Raw genomic sequence first — 25,625 nt, forward strand, 5'->3', positions numbered from 1 at the left:
AATTACTCGAAGGCTGGACAGCAAATTTCACCGAATCAGGATTAATGAGGTACTTTGGTCGTTAGGTACAGAAATATAATTATATATTGTATTACTTCTAATGGAATCCTTAGTGATGTTTTATGAATGATTACCTCCGTGGTCAAGGGGTTAAGATCTTTGACTACGAATCAAAAGGTTGCGGGTTCGAATTCCGGTGTACGCAAATAAATTCTATTTGATTGAATGAAAAAATATGCCTACATAACTTTGTTTGAACCACTACATTATCGTCGATGCAAACTTTACTGTTTAGTATTGTTTTGCCGTGGTAATGAAGCGGTTGTTTAAAATGTAGTTGTTTGAACAAAGTTATATTGTTTCATTTAATTTTAATGGATAGCTACATTCCATGCTATGAAGCTCATGTTAATTTGTATGTTGTTTCTCTACAATTGCTGTAAAATAATATTGTATATTCTATTTTTCGGAATAACTTTATTGAGTAAAACCTCAAATTGTAATATTTAAATATTGAAGACAATATTAGTGATTTCTAAACGAAAATCTGAAACAGAAAAATCAGAAAAGGAAACGGTCACATCTGGGACTCGAACCCAGGAGAGTAGTCGTAGTAGTAGTAGCAGTCGGTAGAGCACTGTCCCGGAAAGACAAGGGTCCTGGGTTCGAGTCCCAGATGTGACCGTTTCCTTTTATGATTTTTCTGTTTCAGATTTTCGTTTAGAAATCACTAATATTGTCTTCAATATTTAAATATTACAATTTGAGGTTTTACTCAATAAAGTTATTCCGAAAAATAAAATATTCATTCTAGACTTGCAGAAAAGTCAACAGATGTCGCACATTAAAAATAAAAAAAAATAAGATAGGTTTATCTAAAAAGACGCTGTCTGGATTGCATTTAGTTCGGGTTGAATCTTGCGATCATACATAAAGATAGTTGCCAATAAAAAATGTGCGGTGAAAAAATGAAGACAATGTTAGTATTTCTTATTCGAAGTATGATACAGTTAAAAGTGACCGAGGGGAATAGGGTCCCATTAGCTCAGTCGGTAGAGCACTGTCCCGGAAAGACAAGGGTCCTGGGTTCGAGTCCCAGATGTGACCGTTTCCTTTTCTGATTTTTCTGTTTCAGATTTTCGTTTAGAAATCACTAATATTGTCTTCAATATTTAAATATTACAATTTGAGGTTTTACTCAATAAAGTTATTCCGAAAAATAAAATATTCATTCTAGACTTGCAGAAAAGTCAACAGATGTCGCACATTAAAAATAAAAAAAAATAAGATAGTTTTATCTAAAAAGACGCTGTCTGGATTGCATTTAGTTCGGGTTGAATCTTGCGATCATACATAAAGATAGTTGCCAATAAAAAATGTGCGGTGAAAAAATGAAGACAATGTTAGTATTTCTTATTCGAAGTATGATACAGTTAAAAGTGACCGAGGGGAATAGGGTCCCATCAGCTCAGTTGGTAGAGCACTGTCCCGGAAAGACAAGGGTCCTGGGTTCGAGTCCCAGATGTGACCGTTTCCTTTTCTGATTTTTCTGTTTCAGATTTTCGTTTAGAAATCACTAATATTGTCTTCAATATTTAAATATTGTATATTCTGTTTGCGACACGTTCTAGAATGGTAGAACGTATCAGTCGCCTTGGTGAAAAACTGCAATTCAGAATTGATACGTTGCTTGAAATGTTTGGAGACCAGATCTGAATAGCCCGGTACTTCCCAGACTTACTTACTTGTATCTCCTTTCCTTATTGATTTCCATTAGCTTTACAATTTGCCACAATTGGCGATGCAATAGTTCACCAGGGTCCGGATTTTTAGGAACAGTGTAGACTCTTGAGCGACATACGTACACATAAAAAACAATCAAATTCAGGAAGTAAAAAACAAATTAAAGGTTATTGGGTGATTCTGATACCATACTTTTGTCATTTTGTAAAGCAGTTTGTTTGTATTTTTGCGACTTTATATTACTATTTGCGCATTTATAACATTACTATTATTGATGGCCAGCGATATATTATGAATATAATCCGTCGTGTGACACTAGCATCACTCTGATATATGTGGATGGCAATTAAATTTCAATGAAATACAACAAAATTCAACCTTTACTTAACTTCTTACCGTTCCTTGTTCATTGTTGCTTGTTCCTTGTTCCTTCCTTGTTCCTTGTTCTTTGGCCCTTGTTCCTTGCTTCAAAAGACCTACCAAAGTGCGAACATAAGAAATCCTAATCCATCATCATTTTGAGATTTTTTTATACCGGAAAGTTAGTTGTTTATCAAATTTAATATAAGTATTTCTAATATTTTTAGGACGACATCAGATGTCATGCAGTTGAAACATAATTCAAAATCATGTGTGTTTTAATTTGAAATTTGGACCGCCTCGAAATATTATAGTTTATTTTAATTAAATATCTACCTTATTACGTACTTTTCAGATATGGTTTGATTCTCTAATGGCAAATTAAGTTATATACTAGTAGCTAGTAACTAGTAAAATAAAATTGTTTTACTTCTTTTCTGAGTGAAAAACCCCACATCTAGTAAAAAATGTATTTAAGATAAGTTTCTAATCAAATTCTAAATAAAACCTTTTTCTTTCATTTTTACAATGGTTTATTCGCACTAACTACATGATCGGTATATCATTTGAAATAAAAGTTAATAATTACACTTACTCAAAATGCAAATTCGCATGGAAATATTGATAATATCAATATTTTCAATATCCCACGGCGTCAAACAATTAATTAAGCAATTAGCTAAAAATTTGCTAATCGTGGGATAGGACATAAAACGAACAATACTCACAATGCAACTTAATTGTAGCAACTATTATTGCCAAATTAAAGAGACATACTGTTATGGAAAATGATTTACAGTAAGTGTATTATGATGGCATCAAAACTGCTAAACAAATAGACCACTTCTTCCTGCGTTCCGTCAAATTTAAATATTGCTTCCCATTTTTAACGTTTTTACCGACCTCATAACGACTTTTACTTACAATCTCTAACTAAATAATATAAAATAATGTCGCTATCAGCATCTGTTTGTGCGCTTAGTTCTTATAAACTACACAACGGATATTGATACGGATATTGTTTTCCGCGGCTGCGCCAAATGTAGTACATGGAGTATTTTTTAGCGTGTCGGGTAGTATGCAATAATACTCTTATGTGATCTATGTACTGGTATTTATTGGGGAGCTGTATGTAACAAAAGAGGCGCACAACTAACGTGCATCGCCTTTTATAAGATCTCTCAAGCATTCGATCTCGCTTGCACTCATCCACATTCGTACAGACATCACAGATAAGGTTTTGACTATCATTTATAAAATTTCATTCTGAAGGTTTACATATACAATACTTGCATATTGTAATTATAGAAAGTAGAGAAAATTCGATGTTTTATAATCAAGTTGTAAAAAATATTTTTTCGAACACTACATTGCTAACGCTGGCTAATAAACCTTATGAGATACAACAAAATAATAAACTACGGAATTGTATATATTAAAAAGGCTTACAGAAAAGTCCAATATTGTATATGTCTATCTCCTAAGGATAACCCCCAGAAACACCGGGTACAAGTAAGCTAGTTTAAAATAAAAACATTAGCTTAGTAAACACTACCCTTGTTTTTGTTATACTTAAGGCGATGTCATACGTAGTAATGCAAAATCATGTGTTTTTGGTTTGAAAATTTGGTCGCCTAGAAATGTTTCAGATGCTTTAATTAAATACTGCGAGTAAAATACATCTCGGCCTTTGAAATAATCGAGTATTTTTTAGATAAGTCTTTTTATAAGCTCAGAAAAAAATAATGTAAAGGCCTATGAAAACTGCTTTAAAGTTCAAAATCTCCTACTTACGAACCTTTATTGTTAATGTGGCAAATTAAGTTATTTATAAAATGATCGAAAAAAAACTAAATATTTATGCCTGAACATCCACAAAATAAAATAAAAGGCACTTTTTGGCCATGTTTTTTTCTTGTATAAATGAAAACAGGCGGATGGTGTTAAGCGGGAATTTAAACCTTATCGCCATCTACGTAAGGGTTGTTATTGATAGCGGCTCATTTTAAAATATTACACGACGTATTGCATCGCCTTAATGCCGGCCGGGTTTCACTACAACTAACTAATCATGATGAAATTACAATTACTGCGATAATTATAATATGCATGCAACTTCTATAAAACAAAACATCTACGATTAATCGAATGCAATTAATTTATGAACAATGTATTTGCAAATTTGCAAAAACACAAAAATAATTTTACTATGGTATTCATTTTAAATCTTGTTATTTTTACATGACCACGCTAGACACGCCAAACACTTTGCCAACATATTTGTCGATCAAAAATTCCGTTCGAGTAGAGTTCGTTTTTACATGTGCTCAACAGCTCATGAACGACTTACCAGCTTTTATGTATCCGCTCTCCAACAATAAGGTTCTCTTCAAGACTCAGGTTCACTCCTTCCTCTGTTCATAAAGTCCCCCTTCTCAGCTTCCATAAAGATGACAAATATCCAGATAAAATTTCAAGATCTTGTGGTCGGAAAGATGAAATATAGAGCAGAAATCAGTTTTTTTTAGTAAAACGTAAATTTTCTTGGTCAATACAGCTTTTTAAAATTTAAAATATAAGCTTTTAAAATTTCAATTTAACAAAAGATTCCAAGTTTATGAAGGAAATTAATATGAGAACACATAAAATTTTATGAGAATTTAATGGGGAGAATATAAAAATATAAAATATGATTTACCTTTGTCAAATAATATGATTTAAAACTAATAACCCATTCAATGGGTAATTTAGATCTTCGTTTTTCATTTCCTCGATCGTTTTGGACAGAAATGGGTTCCTCAACCTCTTTACAATGAAGGTCACACGAGTTGGTTAACCCTTATAGTAGCATCTAACACTTTTGAATTGTTTTATCACAAACTAATGCTAATTTGTAAACACAATAACATAATGGCTCTATTGTAATTGTTGTACCTTTAAAATACGTCGATAGAACCTTCATATGAATGATTGATTATTATATTTTTAACTAAGATATTAGGTTTTGTACATAACCATTTAGTTTTGAATGGTGATCTCCGACACCTTGTAATTTTCATCCAGAATTTCAGCTCCCAATGTGTCATTTTTTCCCTCATGATCCATTGAATTTTGTAATTCCATTTAAGAGTAAACTTAAAATAATTCATAATCTGCACTCTCGTAGATGGAGCTAATTGAATCATTTTAATAATAAACACTCTTTGCATGTTATGCTTTTAAATATTAAAATGAGTTATTTGTTAGCGCCCGTATACATGCCATATGAATATGAATAAACCGGGGTTTTCCGTATTCAAATTCAAATATAAAAAAAATATTTATTGCACAAAAATATAGAGTACAAAGGGCATAGCTTATAGGTTATATCCTATTTCTTCCAGCTAACTCAACAAATACACATTATATTACATAACCCAACAATTACATGTTAACAAATGTATTTAAATAAAAAAATAATAAACAGAGGTATTTAATTTATGTAAGGTATTCATTTAAGGTGTAGTGACATTTATTTAAAAGAAATGTTTTTAGTGATGATTTAAATTTAAGTATGTCGGTTATTTTTTTGATGCTACGTGGAAGGTTGTTATATACTTTAATGGCCATGTAGTGTGGTCCTTTTTGAAATATAGTTTTGTTTGTTTTGGGGATTAATAAGTTTTCTGTGAACCTTGTAGCGTGTTTATGTGTTGAGTTTTTTTTGATGAAACTTTTCTGGAGATGACCTATTATATATATATATATATATATTCTGACAGTGACGGACATATATATATATATATATGTCCGTCACTGTCAGAAGTTTGAGATTTTTATAAATTGATCTACATTTATCCCGGTGATCAGAGTTTGTAATTTTTCGTAGGCACCTCTTTTGGATGATAAAAACATCTTTGGCGTTTACTGAATTTAAAACTCAATTCTTTCAAGAAAGGCATACAAATACAATATTGGATTGTATCACATATACAATATTGTAATTGTATGCCTTTCTTGAAAGAAATGAGTATTTATACCGACAAAACTATTTATTCGTATTCATATTACGCATGTATGGGTGCAAACAAATAATTTGTATTAATATTTTAACGTATAACTTGCAAAAAGTATATTATAATAAAATAATTAAATTTACGTCATTTATGAACGCGTAGATTATAATGTACGTTACGTTGAACATTAAAATCCTATTCAAATACCAATCATGTATTTTGACTAAATGATTTGAAATTAAATTATACTCGGGTGAACTTAGGATACCTGCCTGTTTTTAATGTGAAACCGCACAAGAGACCCAACTGCTCCAAACCGCCTTGAGCCAGTGAGACTGTAGCATTCCCGATTGGGATATGTTGTGAGGCTGAAGGTTGTGGGGAGGGGAAGGAGATCGGGAAGCGGAAGGTGGAGAAGTACCTGGCTATTCAGATTTGGTCACCAAACACGGCCAACGAAGCACCAGGGCGATACTGAGAGTATCTTCCTCTCTGAAACGTGCCGCAAATATACTGTTGTTATTTAAAATTAATAAATTGCGAAATAACACAAATTAATAAAATTAAATTTACTTGCGCACGCCGGGATTCAAACCCGCGATGTTCAGCTTGCTAATCGAGAGCCTTACCCCTCGACTAAGTAGGCCACCACTTTGACCTAATTCTAATCAACTCGCAATATTTTTAAACTAGAATTTTGATGATTCATTATTTTTATGCGCTAAAATTCAGTATTGCCCCAGCGCAATTGCACCGATGCTAAAGACGACTTTCTCATCGCTTTGACGGCCACCATCAGCAGCAATGTTACGTCTGTACCGAGCTGTTACCTACTTAATATGAATTTATCTCCACCTATCAAATAGTATGGGTAGAGACATCCATTCATAGCATTAACGATATTTTCGCGAATTAAAACGATAAATGGTGTTCATAGCGAACCTTAAAGGCTGTGCAGGAGGTAAAGAACCAGGTTGTCTTAACCCAAATAAGAGAGAGAGTTGTCAGAAGAGTTCTGTGAAACTTGCATCTCATATGCTGAACCATCAAGACAACAGCACTAATCCATTTTTTTAACACGCTGGTAAAATGTTCAATCCTGCGATTGTAGGTCAAAATGTCCAGCGATCAGACGCTATTATTTTAGCAATTAAAAGTAGGCTTGTACCAATATTCAAATCAGTTGATAACAGTCAATTCCTGGAAGGTAACAGCTATTTTCAAAGACAGCTCGTAGAGCAAGTGAGGGATGGAGTCACTATAGACATAATTCAGCTACTCTTAGCTGTAAAGCTCTGTTGTTCACAGAGAATTTGCTGAGGCAGCTCTGATGACTGTGTAGGACCCTGTGCATAGTATCGCCATAATCTTGTATTGACAGATCGTAGAATGAACATGACACACTCTACTGTAGAAACATGTGCCATGTTGAGTTTCTATCAATAATACAGGGTTTTCCAATAAGAGGTGTTATTTTGATATTCAATCGTAAAAGATCAATGGTTTCGTTGCTTGTGTGGCACGTAACGCCGTCTTGTTGAAAATAAACGTTGTCCAGATCAATACCATCCAATTCCGGTCATGAAAAATCATTAATCGTCTCTCGATAGCGCAATCCATTCACCGTAACTGTTGCTCCAGCCTCATTTTCAAAAAAGTAAGGTCCAATGACCGCCGAACCATAAACCGCACCAAACAGACACATGTTAAGGATAGAGAGGCTTTTCAATAATAACTATTGGGTTTTCCGAGCCCCGAATGCGACAATTTTGCTTGTTGACGAAGCCACCGAGGTGGAAATGGGCCTCATCAATCAAGATGATTTGCATTTGATTCACTCAAGTGAATTTTAATAATTTCAATGCGTTGTTGAAGCGTGTATCGTTCCATTTTTATTAATGGCGTAGTTTCTACTTGTCAAATGTCAAGGAATGACAGCTTCAAAAGTAACATCTACCGAAATAGCGGGCTATTCAAAATAACACCTCTTATTGGAAAACCCTGTACAATGAACAAATTTCAAGTGATTTTGCTAATTTAATTGTTTTTCCCCTCTTGCCGATTCCCATTCCTTGACGTTGTCCTATTTAGCTATAAACGCTATGAAAACGCAAAATTAAAGCTACAAAAGCTATTTTTTCAATAATTAATGCTACATTTCTTAAAAATTAAAGCTATGAATGGGTGTCTCTACGTATTGGTAAATAATTTATTAAGTGTGCTAAAACAGTGTTTCCGGAATATTAATGAATAAAACCTATTTATTATTAGTAAGAACGGGAATCAGTACTTAACTAAAACACTATTTAACGCTTAGAAAGTATATTTCTATTAGTAACGCTGTAGTGTGTAGGTAGAAACACAAGTTTTGGCGAGACGTTTTGTGCGCACAGGTTCATACTAATAATTTGTATCTATTATCTATGTTCGTGATCGTTTTTTTCTGGTTTAGATCTCACAGTCAATGAATTAGAAAATCAAGCAGATGGGTGATGTTAGGTATATAGCCGCTACCTGAAATTGGGCCAAGTTCATAGATGAGAGATGATTCGATACGTGAAAGGTCAATAAAAACTAAAGAAATTGGAAAACAAATATTGAATCACAAAACACGTGATATTATGAAGAAACGAAATAGATTCACTGCAATGATTTATGTATTTGTCTCTTAGGACGGGTCGTTTCTGAGAATTTGAACAATTCTTCAATTTCAAAGTTTATTTCCAAATTTTGTGAAAGTCCTATTCGTGTTCTGTTATTATATTAACATTGGCCAATCGCTCCACAGAACTGAAATAATAATAGAACTTTCACAGTCCTTGGTAGTTTTTTTGGATATAACTACATCCTGCGAAAAATAATCTCCCTCAAGACCTTGATCATTTTATTTAGGTATAAAATTTAACATTTTACATGTAAATACATATTATAAAACTTCTATAATATTTTTCTATTACCTACCTACAACATTAAGATGCGAAAAGCTCTTAGACTTTTAACTTCCTGAACATTTACGGGGAGTTCGTTGAACATTTTAAAACCTTTTTAATAAATATTGTTTTGTTTTACCGATAAATCTGTCTTGGGAAGCCTAAATTATTTGCAGCTTCTCGTAGGATAGCCATGGGCTGTACTATTAATACTAACACTTTTTAACATTGTCATAACATTTTAACTTATAAATAAATACTAGAGTATTATAGACTAAGGGGGTATTTCACTATGTCGGGCTAAATATCTGACTAGCTAGCCGTTGGCTGGCTTTAAAGATCAGAATAACTTTGTTATTCAACGGCGACCGTTTCACCATTGTTGCCGAGCTTCCGGATAGATAACACTCGAAATAGTCTGGCAACATCGCAAAATGTTTGCAGTTACCCAATCTACTACAACGGCTGTCATGTTTTGCCGCAATGTCTATGGAATGCTAACGTCAACGCCAATTGACAAGTTTCCCGCCACACCGCAAAGTGTGCATTTTTTTGGTTATGTTATGTTGATTATCAGGTCATTTTAGATAGATTCGTGTCGAATTAATACATTGTTTCTTATTTTGAACACAATCAAATCATTCAGGATGAATCATACAAGCATTCAAATTCATTCGAGCTCTTAAAACTCGCGGCCTTCGTATCGCCGCCCTTTCACCTGCTTCTGTAAATCAAAAACCTCGGTATCCATAATAATTCGCAACAAAATTCGACTCATTTCTCCGCTGTCAAACTCGGAATGTTTTGACGCCATCTTTGATTCGAGGAATAGCGCCTAACGTGAGGTTCGAGCACTGATTAGTCAAATCGAACTTTAACCCGAGCGTTAGCGTTATTCAGATATAGTGAAAACGAAAAAATGACTAATCCGCGGATTAGTGCTTAGTCAGAACATAATCAGAGATAGTGAAATACCCCCTAAACGTCGCCACACACTTAGAAGATTGAGTTGGCGTTGGATTGTTTTAATCCTAGTATATCTGCTACAGCACAATATAGACCTCATTTCTCTGTTCTGAATTATTTCCATTCTTTTAAGTTGTGTTTTATTGCTTCGAAAAATTACATTTTTGCAGTAACTCACGGGAAACGCTACAGTGATGTTGTAAACCAATTTCCTTGTTTTTATGTCTAATTTTCCTCTTATCCTACTTAAGAAGATAACTTCTGCAGTAGTTCAGGTGGGATGCTACAGTGATGTTGTAAACCAATTTCCTTGTTTTGATGTCTAATTTTCCTCTTGTCCTACTTAAGAAGATAACTTCTGCAGTAGTTCAGGTGGGATGCTACAGTGGTGTTGAAGACCAATTTCTTTGGTTTGATGTCCTATTTCATCCTACTTATGTAACGAAGTAACTTTTAATTTGGGGATGAAGTGAAGAGGGTCTTTTGAAGGAAAAAAAGTAGAGCAGCTTCAAGAAAAAATAAGGGTATAAGGGGTGCGTAGGAATCTGGGTTCAGTGTGTCCCGGATGTATGAATCCACTCCTCCATCTGCGGTGTAAGGCGATGGGTCGAGAAAGTCCGGCGGGAGAGGTCAAAGGCAGCTCAAAACTCAAAACTCAACCTTCACCTACCAATATCGAAGGCCTGTATAAACGTCACTCCATGAATACGGGAAACCCTGCTAAGACACCAAACATAGCAAACCAACTAGGATGACTTATAACAGAGAAGTTGATTTTCAAATAAATTATTCCCGGGCGACGGTACCCATTCCCTCCTCCCCAAATTGAATTTTATGCGAAAAATCCTATATATCATGTATTTTGTGTATAAACTACTAAAACTAGTATTTTATTGCTCCAAAACAGTGGAACTGATGGAACGCCCGATTAAGGGATATTTTGAGGTTAAAAGAAATCATAGAGGGGAATAGTAAATGCGTGCAATACCTGGATACTAAAAAATAGCTAACATAATTTTAAGGAACATTTTGACTTGCCGAGGCAGATAGTCAATATTTTCTAGCCACCTCGGGTCTAGGAGTTGAATGATCTTATGTGAATTGACGACAAATATCGCAAAAATAAATATTTCACACTTGTAGTAAATTCCACATAACCAATCAGGAAGTTCTCTTTGAGTTCAACAGCAAGCGAAAAATGCATGCGAGTGTGACATTTAAGATATCGTGTACCTATTGGCAATCAGTTATTAATTGTAAAACGCCATACTTCCACCAAATGACATCGTGAATATGATGTTCATTTATATTTTAATGAGTATAAACCTTTTGGACTTCGTTTACACTGAACATAATATAATATATTATTTACCGTAGTTACGGTACCCACATCAGCAGGTATTGATTAAAAAATATTTATATGTTTAAATATAAACGATGTCTGGAAACGGTACAAACGAATGTTGATAAATCTTCATCACGTAGACAACCAAAAAAAGGCATTTTTCTCATTTTTTTCGGCTAACAAGAGTAAAAAAAACTATAGGAGCTAGGTAGTCTAGGCTCGGATTTTCCTCTTCATACCTATTAATTCCACTATGGTTCAGAGAAAAATAATTTCCCCTGTGTCATCTTTGGGGATGCTGCGTGGATGGTATTTTTGAGGAGAGGATGGAATGAACATGATGTAGGAGAGAACGAACACAGATGCCGTCAAATCGTTCCACAGCTGAGCTGTTGAATTCAAGAACTAGTCATAGAAATAACCCGTTTTAATGTGGCAAATATCAACCGTGTATAAATATTGGATGCGCGTTTGGCATGTTTCCCGATCAATGACACTAGTTCATCGGAGCATCTTCCATTGAAATACGAGTAGAACAAGAAACTGTTTGTGCACTACTTCTTCTATTTCTATTTTTTTAGTACCTTAGTACCTTAGGGCCCCAGACCAGATTCAACAGTAGAGCTTACTTGTGATTTGTGCAGAGTCAGCAGTTGTGTACCCTGTACGGACCCTGTAAAATTGCCCTGTACACCCAATATCTGAAAGGCTAACTTGTCATTGAAATCTGAATATAATAATTGCTTGGATGTAGATATTTCAGACTAAAAAAGCAAAACAAATTTTATTGTCATCCTTATTCCTAAAACTACACATTTTTCCCCAAAAGTACACAAAGAGCAATAGAATCATACTAAGACCATCACTAAACTTGATCTGACACACATGAGTTTATTATACAAGCCAACGCAATATGTATTTCCATTGAACAATCAATACACTTACTCTATTACGTGAGCTTGTTCGCAGATGTGAAGATTTATTAGTCTTCAATATTAATTTCATCAAATGGCCCCGTACACACGTAGGATATTCGTTTATTTGTTGCTCCTCGTGAAGTGATCACACTATTGTATTGTCTTCTGCATTGTCCTCGTGTGATTCCGGCATTACAGAGCCAAACAAATTCATGGTGATATTCTAAAATAAATTAATGCAAAAATGAAATTAGTTGGCCGTAAAAATTAAATTATGTACATAAAAGATTGTCCATTAAAGAATTAGAACACAGAATTGTGATGTAATTTAATTTAAGATTAATGCAAACATAAAATAACAACTAAGACATTTGACTCATTTGGTACCTACTGGTGGAATTGTAACGAAATCCCCAACGTCATCAGTTTCTTAGAATATTTTGTTTGCATTATCCCAACACCTGGCTGAGGAAAATAATTATCCTCAGGGCCTATGTCATGTTTTGGGATGCGGTGTAGATGGTCTATTTATGGGAAGGAAGAAGAGGAAGTTCCGGGAAGGTAAAGGGTATGAGAGTTGGGTTTAAGAGTGTGTCCAGAAGTAACGGAGATATGAATATATCCCTCCCACTGCGGCTGCAAGAGGATGGGTCGTGAGACCAGTTGAAGAGGTCCACTCCAAACCAGCCTCTCCCGATCTGGCACGCCACGCAGTTGGAGGATAGGCGCATCCTGAACACACCTCACTCGATGAAACCGGGCACCCCTGATAAATAACCAAACGTATCGAACCATTTGGGGTGACCGGCAGAGGTGTTGGTTAACAGTAAAGAACAGTGGGTGTAATTTTTTGCTGATGAACTGTTCTTGGATTCTCCGTAGCCCATATCCTGCAATATTCCTTGTTTACGAAACCATTCAATTGGTAATGGGTTTCATCGCTCATTATCAAATTGTTAATGAAATCGCGATTTTCTTCTGCTTTTTGTCGGAATGAAATGGCATAATTAAGCCGTTGTTGGTAGTTTATCGGCTATCTTGCACAAGCTGAATCTTATATGGGAACATATTGTGCAATGTGTCCAAAATCCTCTGAACGGACCTCCGCGATAGCCCCAGTTGTGCCGAACGTCTTTTTGTTGATATTTCTGGACTGTCCTGCACACTATCCACAAAACGTTGGATATTTTCTTCCGTGTGGACCGTACGTGGTTTTCCGGTATATGGAAGGTGTCTTACTGTACCATGTTGTCGAAAATTTGCAACCAGGCGGTTTGTTGTTGGTGCTGAAACTCCAGTACGCACATTAAAAAAACGACGATAAGCACGCTGCATCAAAACAATTGACCGTTGATTTTCAAAATAAAATTCAACAACTGTTGATCGCTGTTTCGTTGTGTAGTGTTCCATATCAAATTCCCCAAGTTTTCTTCACAAAATTCTGAAATAAAAATAAATTTAAAAAGTTATTAAACATTCAAACCATAACGGTAGTTTTGCGCCACCCTGTATCAACTAAATAATTATTCAGTCAAAGGGCAAAAGACAGTGTATGAAATCAACTGTGACCATAACGTTCAAGTACCTATACTTTTCCTCTGCACGCTGTTTCTATTTATTGTGTTATAACTTGGTATGTGTCTATAATAATTTCTTCTGAGTTTATAATGCTGTCCTTTCCGACATGTGTTTTTCTAACTCATTGGGAATAATATATAATAGAAAGTCTCGAAAATCGATATTGTGTAGTTTGTTAACAGTAACAATACGTTATACAGTAGTGAATGGTAGAAAAATTCGGGAACGCCCGAATAAGACATGATACGATCAACTGAGACAAATACTTTAAAAAAGTTAACTTTTTCAATTCTTTAAAATAATATTATTTCCATCTTAACAATAGAATTCACAACCTCAAAATTTATTCCAAACCATTAATTATCCCAAGCAATGCTGGGTACGTGTCAGCTAATTTAAAATAATATATATATAAGATACTCTTAGGACGGGTTGTTTCGGAGAATCTGAACAATTCATCAAATTTCAACGTTCATTTTCAAGTTCTGTGAAAGACTTTTTCAAGTTCTGTTTTTATTTCAGTTTTGTCAAGCAACTAGCCTACAATGATATAAAAACAGAACTTGAATAAGTCTTTCACAGAACCCGAAAATGAACGTTGAAATTTGATGAATTGTTCAAATTCTCCGAAACAACCCGTCCTTTAGTGTCGCCCTGGTGAAGATCACCATTCATTACCGAAAAGTTGCTCAAGAGGAAGCTACAAGCCAAAAATGTGTATATTCTTGGTATATTGTAGGTAATAGGCATTAAAATCGCTTGACAAACGGAGTCTAGAATCGTTCGATTTCAAGCACAAAACTGGTTTTTATTTATTTTGTAAACAATTTTATAAGAAAGCAAAAAAGTTAGTCAAATGAAACTGTCACAGATAATCGTAGCTATAATACTGTATTTTTTTAAGTTGTTTCCTTTACGCGTTCATACATTTCTATTGAAAAAAAATTTTTTTTTAGTTTACATTTATATTTTTTATTGAGTAATTTATTATATAATTTGCATTCTACTCAAGCGAAACGATAGGAAAACCTTCAATTTATCTAAAGCATATTTTTTGGTATTCATAATGTACACCAATTCGTTATAAAGATTAATCAAAATTGTAATTTAGCATTAAGCTTCGCCTTAAATTGGTTTATCCATGTTTGGTGACCAGATTGGAATAGCCACGTATTTCCCTACCTTTCTCTTCAGTTGGTAGCAGTTGGTACTCTTGAGCTTGTACTAAAACAAAAAATAAAATTAAATAATTTCCATTAATTTTATTACCTCGTTCTGTTACCGCCAAAAAGGGGCCGTCGTTCGAGTATCAATTGGTTACATAAGGTGGTTTAATAATAATACATAATATGGTTTTTATATCATCGGCCTGTGCAAGATGAAAGTAAGAGGAAGTTAGTATCCGAGGAAGTGGGCCACCGTTGTGCAGAGTGGGTCAGAAAGAAAAACCGGTTATTTCGGTAAACAGAACCGGATTCAGACAGATAAATTTCTGCACACCTGATTTTAAAAAGACGCTAGCAGTTCCATATTATCCAATACTCTACTAATATGCGTGTAACTTATGTATAAACCTTCCAGAAGAAAGGAAAGACAGAAAGAAATTCTTTAAATGATAGTGAAAACTCTATCAAAATCCGATTCGTAGTTGAGAAGAACGCACAAACTGACAGACGCGGGGAGCGACTTTATTTTTTACTATTTAGAGATAAACCTTCCGGAAGAAATTCTCTAAACGATAGTGAAAACTTTATAAAAATCCGTTGCGTAGTTTGGAAGAACTAAGCGCACAAACAGACAGACGCGGGTAGCGACTTTATTTTATACTGTTTAGAGATTAGAGTTTTTTAAAACGCTCATGAGACTTTTTTTCTCAATTCATGAAATTATGAATTTGCTAACCGGTTTCGCACAAATTTTATAAAGTCAATGAAAAATGTTTAAAAAAATGATCTCGGTTTTTTTGTGTGAAAACTGCACAGGATTCCTTACTTACCGGAGCCAATGGGATTGTGACATCCCCAGTTGGGTGAGTTGTATGGCTGAATGGAAAAATATGTGAGAGGAAGGTTGAGACGTACCTAGCAATTTATTCAGATTTAGTCATCCAATTTTTTTTTATATCGAAGATCTACTTTTTAAAACTTTGTTAATAGTTTCAATTGCAAAGTTTGTACATAATGTAGGTATAAAGTATAATATAAGTATAAATTAGTTTTTCCTGCTCTGAGTTGGCCTGTAGTTTTTTAGTTTTTTTTTTAATTTAGTTTCTTCAGTAGTTGTTTTTACATCGTCTTCATAATGTTTGTATCTTGAATATCACTTTGTTCTCTCAGCCATATTTTTACTTTTGTTTTAAATATATTCATTTTCGTTATTTTTTGTTTGAGCATTGTATAATTTCGTATCATAAAATTTAATATTTCTCTGTTCAAAAGATAAATTCAAACTAAGAGTAAACAGTATAGTTTCGCTTATTTCTCTGGTTGAGTATTAATGTTGTGTAGTGGAGTATTCAGATATGTTTTTTTTTATGAAATATTTTTTTTAATATAGCTTTTGTACATTGAAGACTTGGAAGTTTTTAAATATTTCTTCTGTTCTTCTGAATTTACTTTCTTTTTTATTTTTCTGTGTCTTATTCTGTTTCATTTGTTAGTATTATCTTCTTCTTCAATAATATATTACAATGATGGGTATAACTTTTAAAAGTTATTTCAATAAAAAAATAATCAATAGCTGAAATTTTTTAATTTTTACTTCAACCCTGGAATTTTCTCTCGCAGAAATTTGAATTGAACAAAATTGTTATGTCATACACTTGGATAAATCAAGAACAACGTACTCCGGCCGGTGTCTGTGTTGTAACTCATTACCATAAAAACCCATTGACTACCTCAAATCTACCACGTGTTTCCAGCTATAATAGCCAATAACCATATTTGCATACTTACGAATAAATAGCAATACTTGAAATATTTTTTGTCGTTGTTTTTTTTATTAAAATTTCGTCAAGTCTGTTTTCCTGTTGAAACGATCAACTCAATAGTTTTTCAAAATCATTGAAATATTATTAAGTAACGTTTACGTTCTAGGGTCTGCCGAAATACTGCCTTTGAGAAGGGTGGCTGCGAAGTATCACTATGCTAACAAGTTCCCTATTCGAGAAGTGCTCAGCATTCATTTGTTAAGACACCTAATGCCGAACAACCATGCTCGTACTGTTTAATTATCACTACCCAGTTGGGCAACGTTATGATGCAGATTTAAGACTTATAATTTTGTAAACTCCCACCGCCAATAGCTTCAATAATTGGGCACAGAGGTTTCATAGTCGTTCGAAGATAAGAGATAAGTAAATAAAAAGTACTGCATTTTAGATTACCGCCATCTTTTGAGATCATTCCAAACTAAAATTACAAATAAGATATCTATATTTAATTTTTGACTTTAGTATATACTTGCTCCTGATGAGGTGAACTTTGTTCATGAAACACGTAGAGGTTTTATGTGTAAAATATATAATAAAAATAAATAAATCACTTTAATATATTAAAGTGATGTAAACAAAGTTATTTGTTTTTTAATATAATAAATAATGACATCACAAAGTGATAAGCTTTCAGAAGAAATTTTCTTTGAAAAATTACAAATAAGAAATTGGATAGAAGAGATATATTTAATAAAACACGACTCATTTGAAATACAGCAAAAATCTCTCGACAAATACTTTATTTGTATTTAAAGATACAGTGTGATTTTTTTCATGCCTATAACATATTAAATAATTAAACAAAACGTGTTTTTAATAATTTTCTTACTAGCTTACTTTGCGATTTTTTTCTGTCGAGGGAATTTTATAAAATTCACGTTTCGGCAAAACAATCGTTTAGATATTATCTTCAAAAATATCAAATATATTTTTTTAGTACTTAAAAACTTAAAGATTTAAAGAGAAACTTGTTTTAAATCGGTAGAAATTAGGAATTCCGGGGCTTAATAAGAAGCTGTAGTGGGGGATTTGTTGAAGATGCCAGCATTAAAAAGTGGAAGAAAGACGAATGCCGGTAGTTCGTTCCACATGCCTGGCGCACCGTTTTACACAAGAACCAGTCAATGAAAACGATTGCAAAAATGTGGGCGACATATATAGTATGAACGGGTGTTCCGATCTTGCCCGTAGAACTTCTAACTGGTGCACCAGAGTTCACATAGCGCAGCATACCTACGTTTTTGCATCATTATAGGATCGATTTGTTCAGTCCAGAGGTAGACAATAAATTCAACAACTGCTGGACTATTTTAAAACCCACGGAAGAACTGACTAGCCCTATATAGAACATCCAGCTTTTCAGGAGCCAGATTTGCTGATCCTTCAATGAAGTCCCGATACTTGAACCAGTTTGAGATATTTACCTAGTTACTCCAGGAATCTAAAATTCGAGACAAAATAATGGCACTACTCCGCAAAAATATCACTTAAGGCGATGCGCTACGTAGTAATGCAAAATCATGTGTTTTTGGTTTGAAAATTTGGTCGCCTAGAAATGTTTCAGATGCTTTAATTAAATACTGCGAGTAGAATACATCTTGGTCTTTAAAATAATCGAGTATTTTTTAGATAAGTCTTTTTATAAGCCCAGAAAAAAATAATGTATAAGGCCTATGAAAACTGCTTTAAAGTTCAAAATCTCCTACTTACGAACCCATTTTCGGTTATAATTTTATTGTATAATGTGGCAAATTAAATTATTTAGAAAATCATGGGAAAAAAATTAATATTTATGCCTGAATATCCACAAAATAAAATAAAAGGCACTTTTTGGCTATGTTTTTTTCTTGCATAAATCAAAACAGGCGAATGGTGTTAAGCGGGAATTTAAACCTTATCGCCATCTACGTAAGGGTTGTTATTGATAGCGGCTCAATTTAAATTGTTACACGACGTAGTGCATCGCCTTAAAAAGCTTCGACACGTGCTCAGACCTGTTATTATTTTTGTTTAAGAAAGTGTGTTCCGAATTGGAGGTTTGTGGGGAAAAGAACCTGCGTTCATCAATGACGTTAATAAAACTATATATATAATAATGGTACGACAACATGATTTAATTAATAATATCACTCAACTACTGCTCCACGCATAACATCTCAGAATTAATAATGATATCACACCGATCGCGATGACCCCAAAACGCACAAACTGAAATATTTTGCATTTAGATGGATAGCTACAGAATACGCAGCTAAGTGGAGAAATGTTGTTATCCTTGATATTAAAAAACATATCTACACTTTGGCTTATAATAATATAGCAACCAGTTATCTACCAGGAGTAGAGTCGTAGCACTAAGACGTCTAACTCGATATTAATTAAACCAAGGTTCTAACGAGATTCGGTTGCGAAATTATTAACATGAACTATTCCTTAGTTGGATTGTAAGTCGGTGAAATTCATTGCAAAGTATACGGTAATAGTTGTTCTAGTCTAGTGATATATTATTTGGCTTTAAATATACAGAATAATAATAATAAAAATAAGGGCTTACAAATTATGGGATTTAAAAATAGGTTAACTAGAAATCACAAAAATATTAAGCTGCCAAATTTTTCCTTTGTTAGAATTCCACTTGAATACAATTCTCCCGTCTGGAACCCACATTACAATATGCATGTACAAGTTATTGAAAGACTACAATATAAATTTTTCCATTTTCTTAATTTTAAAATGTGTATCCAGCAATTTTGTTGAATTACAACATTCTTTTAAAAAATCATGTTTTTTGGTTTTAAAATTAGATCACTTTAGATGTTTTAGATGTTTTAGATGCTTTAATTAAATACTGCGAGTAGAACACATCTTGGCCTACGAGATGATCCAGTATTTTTTAGATAAGTCTTTTTATAAGCCCAGAAAAAAATAGTCTAAAGGCCTATAAAAACTGCTTTAAAATTCAAAATCTCCAACTTACAAACCCATTTTCGGTTATGATTTTATTGTATAATGTGGCAAATTAAGTTCTTTATAAAATGATCGTAAAACAATTAAATATTTGTGCCTGAACGTCCGCAAAATAAAATAAAAGCAACTTTTTGGCCATGTTTTTTTCTTGTATTTATCAAAAAAGACTGATGGTGTTGAACGGGAATTTAAACCTTATCGCCATCTACATAAGGGGTGTTATTGTTAGCGGCTTGATTCAAAATGTCACACGACGTATGGCATCGCCTTAATAATATTTTTGAATTGTCGGAAAGATTTTCAATTACTTCTTCAATAAAATTCTAAATTATGCTTTTCATGGTCCAGAATTGCTTGCATTGACAAGCTTTCAGATTCCACTACTTAATACCAGAGGTCTTAAGATGAATTTCATGGCAGAAATTTTTGCACTAACTGCCATTTGTATTCCTCACTGCCCAGAATATAATAATGTTATGTGCGTGCGGCTAAAACTTAGAATCGAGCCCCGGTACGATCAAGGGAGTTATATTGTGTGGTAGCCCTCTATCCCCCATCCATGAAGAAGGTTCCCGTTTTTACCTGAAGGACGTGCTTTTGAAGATTTTGAAAAACATCTAGAACAGTCCAGAACATTAGAGAGTATTCGAGAGCATTCCACAACATTCCAGAACATCCCGGATCATTCTGGAATGTTAGGGAATATTCTGGAACGTTCGGGAACATCCCGGATCATAATGAACTAAAAACGGAATTACAGGCCGTTTCCTGATAAACTTAGTAATTTGTGTCAATACATTGGTATCTCTAAATAATATAAAACAAAGTCACTATCTGCGTCTGTCTGTTTGTGCGCTTAGTTCTTTTTTTTTTTTTTATATTTACTCCACACAGGAGGCCCTGAAGAAAATAATTTCCCTCGGGGCCTATGTCATCTTTGGGGATGCTGTGTGGAGGGTCTTTTTTGGAGAGGAAGGAGTGAACATGGGTCTTGAAGAGTCCCATGTTGTAGGAGGGAGGAAACACAGAGGCCGGCAGTTCGTTCCACAGCCGAGCTGTTGAACTTAAGAACGAATCGTAGAAGCGACCCGTTCTCATGTGACAAGTGTCAACTGTGTACAAATGTTGGGCGCGCGTTTGGCGTGTATCCCGACTACGCACCGGTGCCGAATGGATCAATGACGCTAGTTCCTCAGAGCATCTTCCATTGTAATACCGATAGAACAAGGACAGCATACCTACCTGACGCCTGTGCTCTAAAGATTGCAGTCCGTTTGTTAAGATTGGGGAATCTATCAAACGGACCGCCCGTTTCTGCACAGAGTCAAGGGTTTTTTTCAGGTATTTTGGGGCTCCAGACCAGAGATGGCTGCCAAATTCGACAGTAGGGCGCACTTGCGATTTGTACAGGGTGAGCAGTTGTGTACTATTAAAGTATCTGCGGGCCCTGTACAGTACGCCCAGCTTCTGATAGGCCAACTTTACTCTGGCTTCGATGGAGCCCCCGTACCTGAGCTGGTCACTTATAGTTACACCAAGCATATCAATGGAAGGCCTGTTCGGAAGATTGCTTCCGTTGAAGGAGACTAGATTATCATTTGGATCCCTTTTAGACGTAATCAGACAGGATTGGGTCTTTGAAACATTAAATTCGACGAGATTATTTTTACCCCAGGAGGAAATACTCTCGAGATAACCGTCCATTCTCTGCTTCAAAGCCCTCCGAGCCGTTGGAGTTTGTGTGCCCTTTGGGGGCTTGTCAAACAAAAAGCTATCATGAACTGTACTGTCATCCGCGTAACAATGAATCGGTGCACATGTCAAAAGGTCATTGATGTGCAACAAAAACAAAGTCGGAGACAGAACCGATCCCTGTGGGACGCTAGCATTTATGGGAACTATTCTAAACTATGCAACGGAGACTGATAGGGTTTCCACTATCATTTAGACCAGAGGTTCCCAAAGTGGTCTATATGGACCCCTAGGGGTCGATATCGGCATGCTGGGGTCTATGTCAGCGAGAATAAAATTTGGGGGTCCACGAGATTCAAATGGGGGTACATTCGGGCGGACCCCCATTTACCAATTAAGAGTTCCGTAAATGACACAATAGACCTAAAACAAATTTAATAGACTGAGAAATGACTTATTTGATATTTGTATTTTTATATTTCGTTGAGTTGTTAATTGAGGTATATAAATAGAGTCTACGTCCTTTTCTCTTCAGAATTAATACAGAATTAATTATACATTGCACATTGGAAGCCGCGAATTTTCCTGGTTCCCCAACTTGTTTTTAAAAAACGTCCAGGGTAATAATGACGTTCAACATTTAAATGCACTTCACACAGACTTCAAAACTAAGTTTGAGGACATTTTGGCTGAGGAAATGCAACATTGAAGAATCGGATATCACGTGACAAGAAGAACTGACCGGAATAAGCACTGACAGAGAACTTAAGGGGCAGTTCTGTAGGGCCAGTTTTTCCAGAAATTCCCGTTGATTATACTGCTTCATTTTCATTTGGTGTAATACCTCACAAGGGTGCCCCTGTCTGCACAATGTAAAAACAGAGCAACTATACCGCCAACCGGTTGTTGGGCAGGCAAGGGAAGGGAATATTTTTACTAAAAAAATAAATGATTTTTACATAGGACGTTAATAGTTTTAGGAAAATTCAATATTCGGCAGGCAAAAAAAATTTTGGCAAGTGGTCTACGGGGCAAAAAAGTTTGGGAACCTCTGATTTAGACAGATATATTATTTATTGAATATATAGAAAATTCTAGCAACGCCGAGTACCCGTCAGCCAGTTAATAAATAATGGAATTAAATGTAGGACTAGATCTTCTGGACGTTAGAAGAAAAATGGGCCCATTTGCTATCTGAAGTTCTGGAACGTATTTTTACACTCGCAATAACTTCAGCAGAACTAGGCAGCACAGACCTTTATTTTTCCAAGAGACAGGACCAACATACCAATTAACATGCGTTTGGGAAGAACGAATACACCCTTAAACCACGTATCTTCTGAGATAGACATTTTTCAATTATCCTTCGGTGACTTCAAGATAGCAATAAACATATTTTTTAACACAAGGCTGCGTCTCAACTGATATAATTAGCACTTCAGAATATTTTCGCACACAATGTCTCGTATGTATTCCAAATGTGCTATTTACATCTTATTTTTTTTTAATTTCCTTAAAAACAAATACTTTTTTTGTTAACTAGATACAATAAAATATAATAATACAAGTCCTAAAACGGGAATTCCTCCTAGTTGGGCAGTCAAAGTATTTTTTATGTATATATACATATGTCATTGTATCATCACCTGTACTAAATAAATAAAAAATAAATAAATAAATAATCTTTCCGTTATATATATTTGAAATAAACATTTCTAATTCAAATAATAAAATTATAATATCGAACAACAAAAATGTTAAAGCAAAAAACGCTTACCACATTCTTAATTAATTTTTACTCCAATTGTAGAAAAATTGAGAGAACTCGATATTTCGAAAACACATTCATTTTGTTGGGGAATTTGTAAGATAATTGTAACTTATATAAAAATAATTATTTTCGTTTAATTTTGGCTATTTTTTGGATTTTATTAATGGCATCCAGTATAAATATTTGAGGCAAGCTGGAAAGAATTATTATTTTTATTTTTAACATCAAAAAAATACGTATTTCTAGATGGTAGAAAATTTTTTTTAAATACTTTTATAAAATATGCCCGGTCACATATGACCCTAAAAGTCAATAGAGGAATGGAGTCACGCAAACCAAAAGTATATTTTACTGCAACAATAATATCCATACCAATTTGTTTATAAGCTTTCAAGCTCAAACACACGGTTTGGTAACCAATATGCAGAAGAAGCACAGAAAGAACTTACAAAAAAGAATTTCACATGTCAACGCCGGAAAGGCAAAAAGGCGTAAGCGACAATTTAGTCAAAATTAGTTAAAAATACAGTTTTGATCAGACAAAAATTCTAATGAAAACAGTATGATAAACTCATTATTTACTAAATTGTCGCTTACGACCTTTTTCCTTTCCGGCGTCAACATGTGAAAAAATTAATCGAGCCGCTAACAATAACACTTCTTATGTAGATGACAATAAGGTTTAAATTCCCTCTTGAATCCAGCCGCCTGTGTTAATTTATGCATGAAAAATCATCGGCAAAAACTGCTTTTGTTTCATTTTTCAAAGTTAAAGCACAAATATTTGAATGTTTTACGATAATTTTCTGAATAACTTAATTTTCCACGTTATGCAATAAAACCACAACTAACAATTGGTTCGTAATTATGAGATTTTGAACGAAAAAGCAGTTTTATTGGCCTGATACTTTATTTTTTCTAGGCTTATAAAAAGGCTTGTCGCAAAAATGTCAAATTTATTAAAGCCTCTGTTAAATAAGCGATCAAATTTTCAAACCAAAAACATATGATTTACACGCATTACCACGTAGTAAATTTACGACAATCGTACTCTTTCAAATTGGCTAGATTACACTTCTAGGAATTATCAATGTTCTGTGTAATTATAAGCAATAAAATATTATACTTAATAGAATTTTTTATGTTTAATTTTATTATGAATAAATCTGAACTTGATCATGAATCGTAAACGTGGATAAAATAATAACAATAAATATTTTATATGAATTTATGAAATATTTAAATATATTTTATTTTATTATATTGACCTTATTATAACTTTTATGTTAATGAAAAATATTTCATAGAGTGGTTCTATAAATTTGTATTTTTATGGGTCCAAATTAAACCACTTTTTTATAATAATGTGAAAATATTAATTTTACAAAAAAGTTGCCAAAATTATTTCCATATTAAAATGGTTTTACTTATTAAATATGCATATGGTGGCCTAGTTTTTAAACACGAGTTTATAAAAAAATATTTTTTTGTTAATTAAAAAATGTGAAATATATATACAGTAACTAGTTATTACTACCCTGCTTGGCGAGATTCGAAATATGGAACAAACCACTGAACTTAAAAGCTCTAGAAGTGTGATCCAAAAGGATTTGAAAGAAAACTTATTTTGCGACAATCTTTTAACTCTTAGTCTCATTATTAAATAAAGGTTATCGATATTTTTAAAAATAAGGGAAAATTTACCTTATTTCGTGCATACTAGTTTATCTCTTCAGTGGAATAAAAATAATGTAATTAATTGAAAATTGTAATAATATTGAAAAAGCGTCTTTTTTTGTTTTTGTAATTCATAACTCTTAATAATCTCATTAATTGAATGGCTTTACGATATGAAAATGGTTCAATAAAATTTGACCTTGAAATTCCTTACTGAATAAAACTGCAAATTTCTTGACGCCATAACTCACCGTCGTAAAGAATTTTTAAGTGAGAAAAACAAACATATTTTCTGCTGAATGGAGTGAATTTCTTGTGAAAAAACTAATTGGATTTTTCCTTTCCTTTGCAGAAAATCCCATAGATGGCGGCACCGACCCGGAAAGCGGAGAAGTGAAAAAACAATATCAATCTGCAGAAGACTTTAATAATATGTACAATACTGGAAGCTCAGAGGTGAGTTTATTATAACATATAGTTTTTAAATTAATCTTCTATAATCAACCCGAAAAACTACTGGCTTTTTCCTACAATGCAGAAACACCATTTGAAAACTTTGGCCACCGTATTAAGGAAAAAACTGGTACAGATGTTTTTTATTCAAATATATTTAAAGCTTCTAATATGATAATCAATCCGAAAAACTACTGGCCTTTTCCTACAATGCAGAAACACCAATTGAAAACTTTGGC

The 25,625-nt window shown here is 33.9% G+C and overlaps 1 protein-coding gene across 3 annotated transcripts in view; it reads left to right on the plus strand.

The window, feature by feature from the left end:
• Positions 1 to 25,625, plus strand: part of LOC149411655 (ABC transporter G family member 20) — a 177,762-nt gene that overhangs the window by 137,195 nt on the left and 14,942 nt on the right. For all 3 annotated transcript variants that reach the window (XM_089646950.1, XM_089646951.1, XM_089646952.1), the window contains one exon: positions 25,286 to 25,389. In XM_089646950.1, the coding sequence (XP_089503076.1) occupies positions 25,286 to 25,389 (104 nt within the window). The remainder of the gene's footprint in view (positions 1 to 25,285; positions 25,390 to 25,625) is intronic.

The sequence above is a fragment of the Hesperophylax consimilis genome, chromosome 25 (genome assembly GCF_061612785.1).
Source record: "Hesperophylax consimilis isolate HC1 chromosome 25, BYU_Hcon_1.0, whole genome shotgun sequence".
Classification (NCBI taxonomy): Eukaryota; Metazoa; Arthropoda; class Insecta; order Trichoptera; family Limnephilidae; genus Hesperophylax; species Hesperophylax consimilis.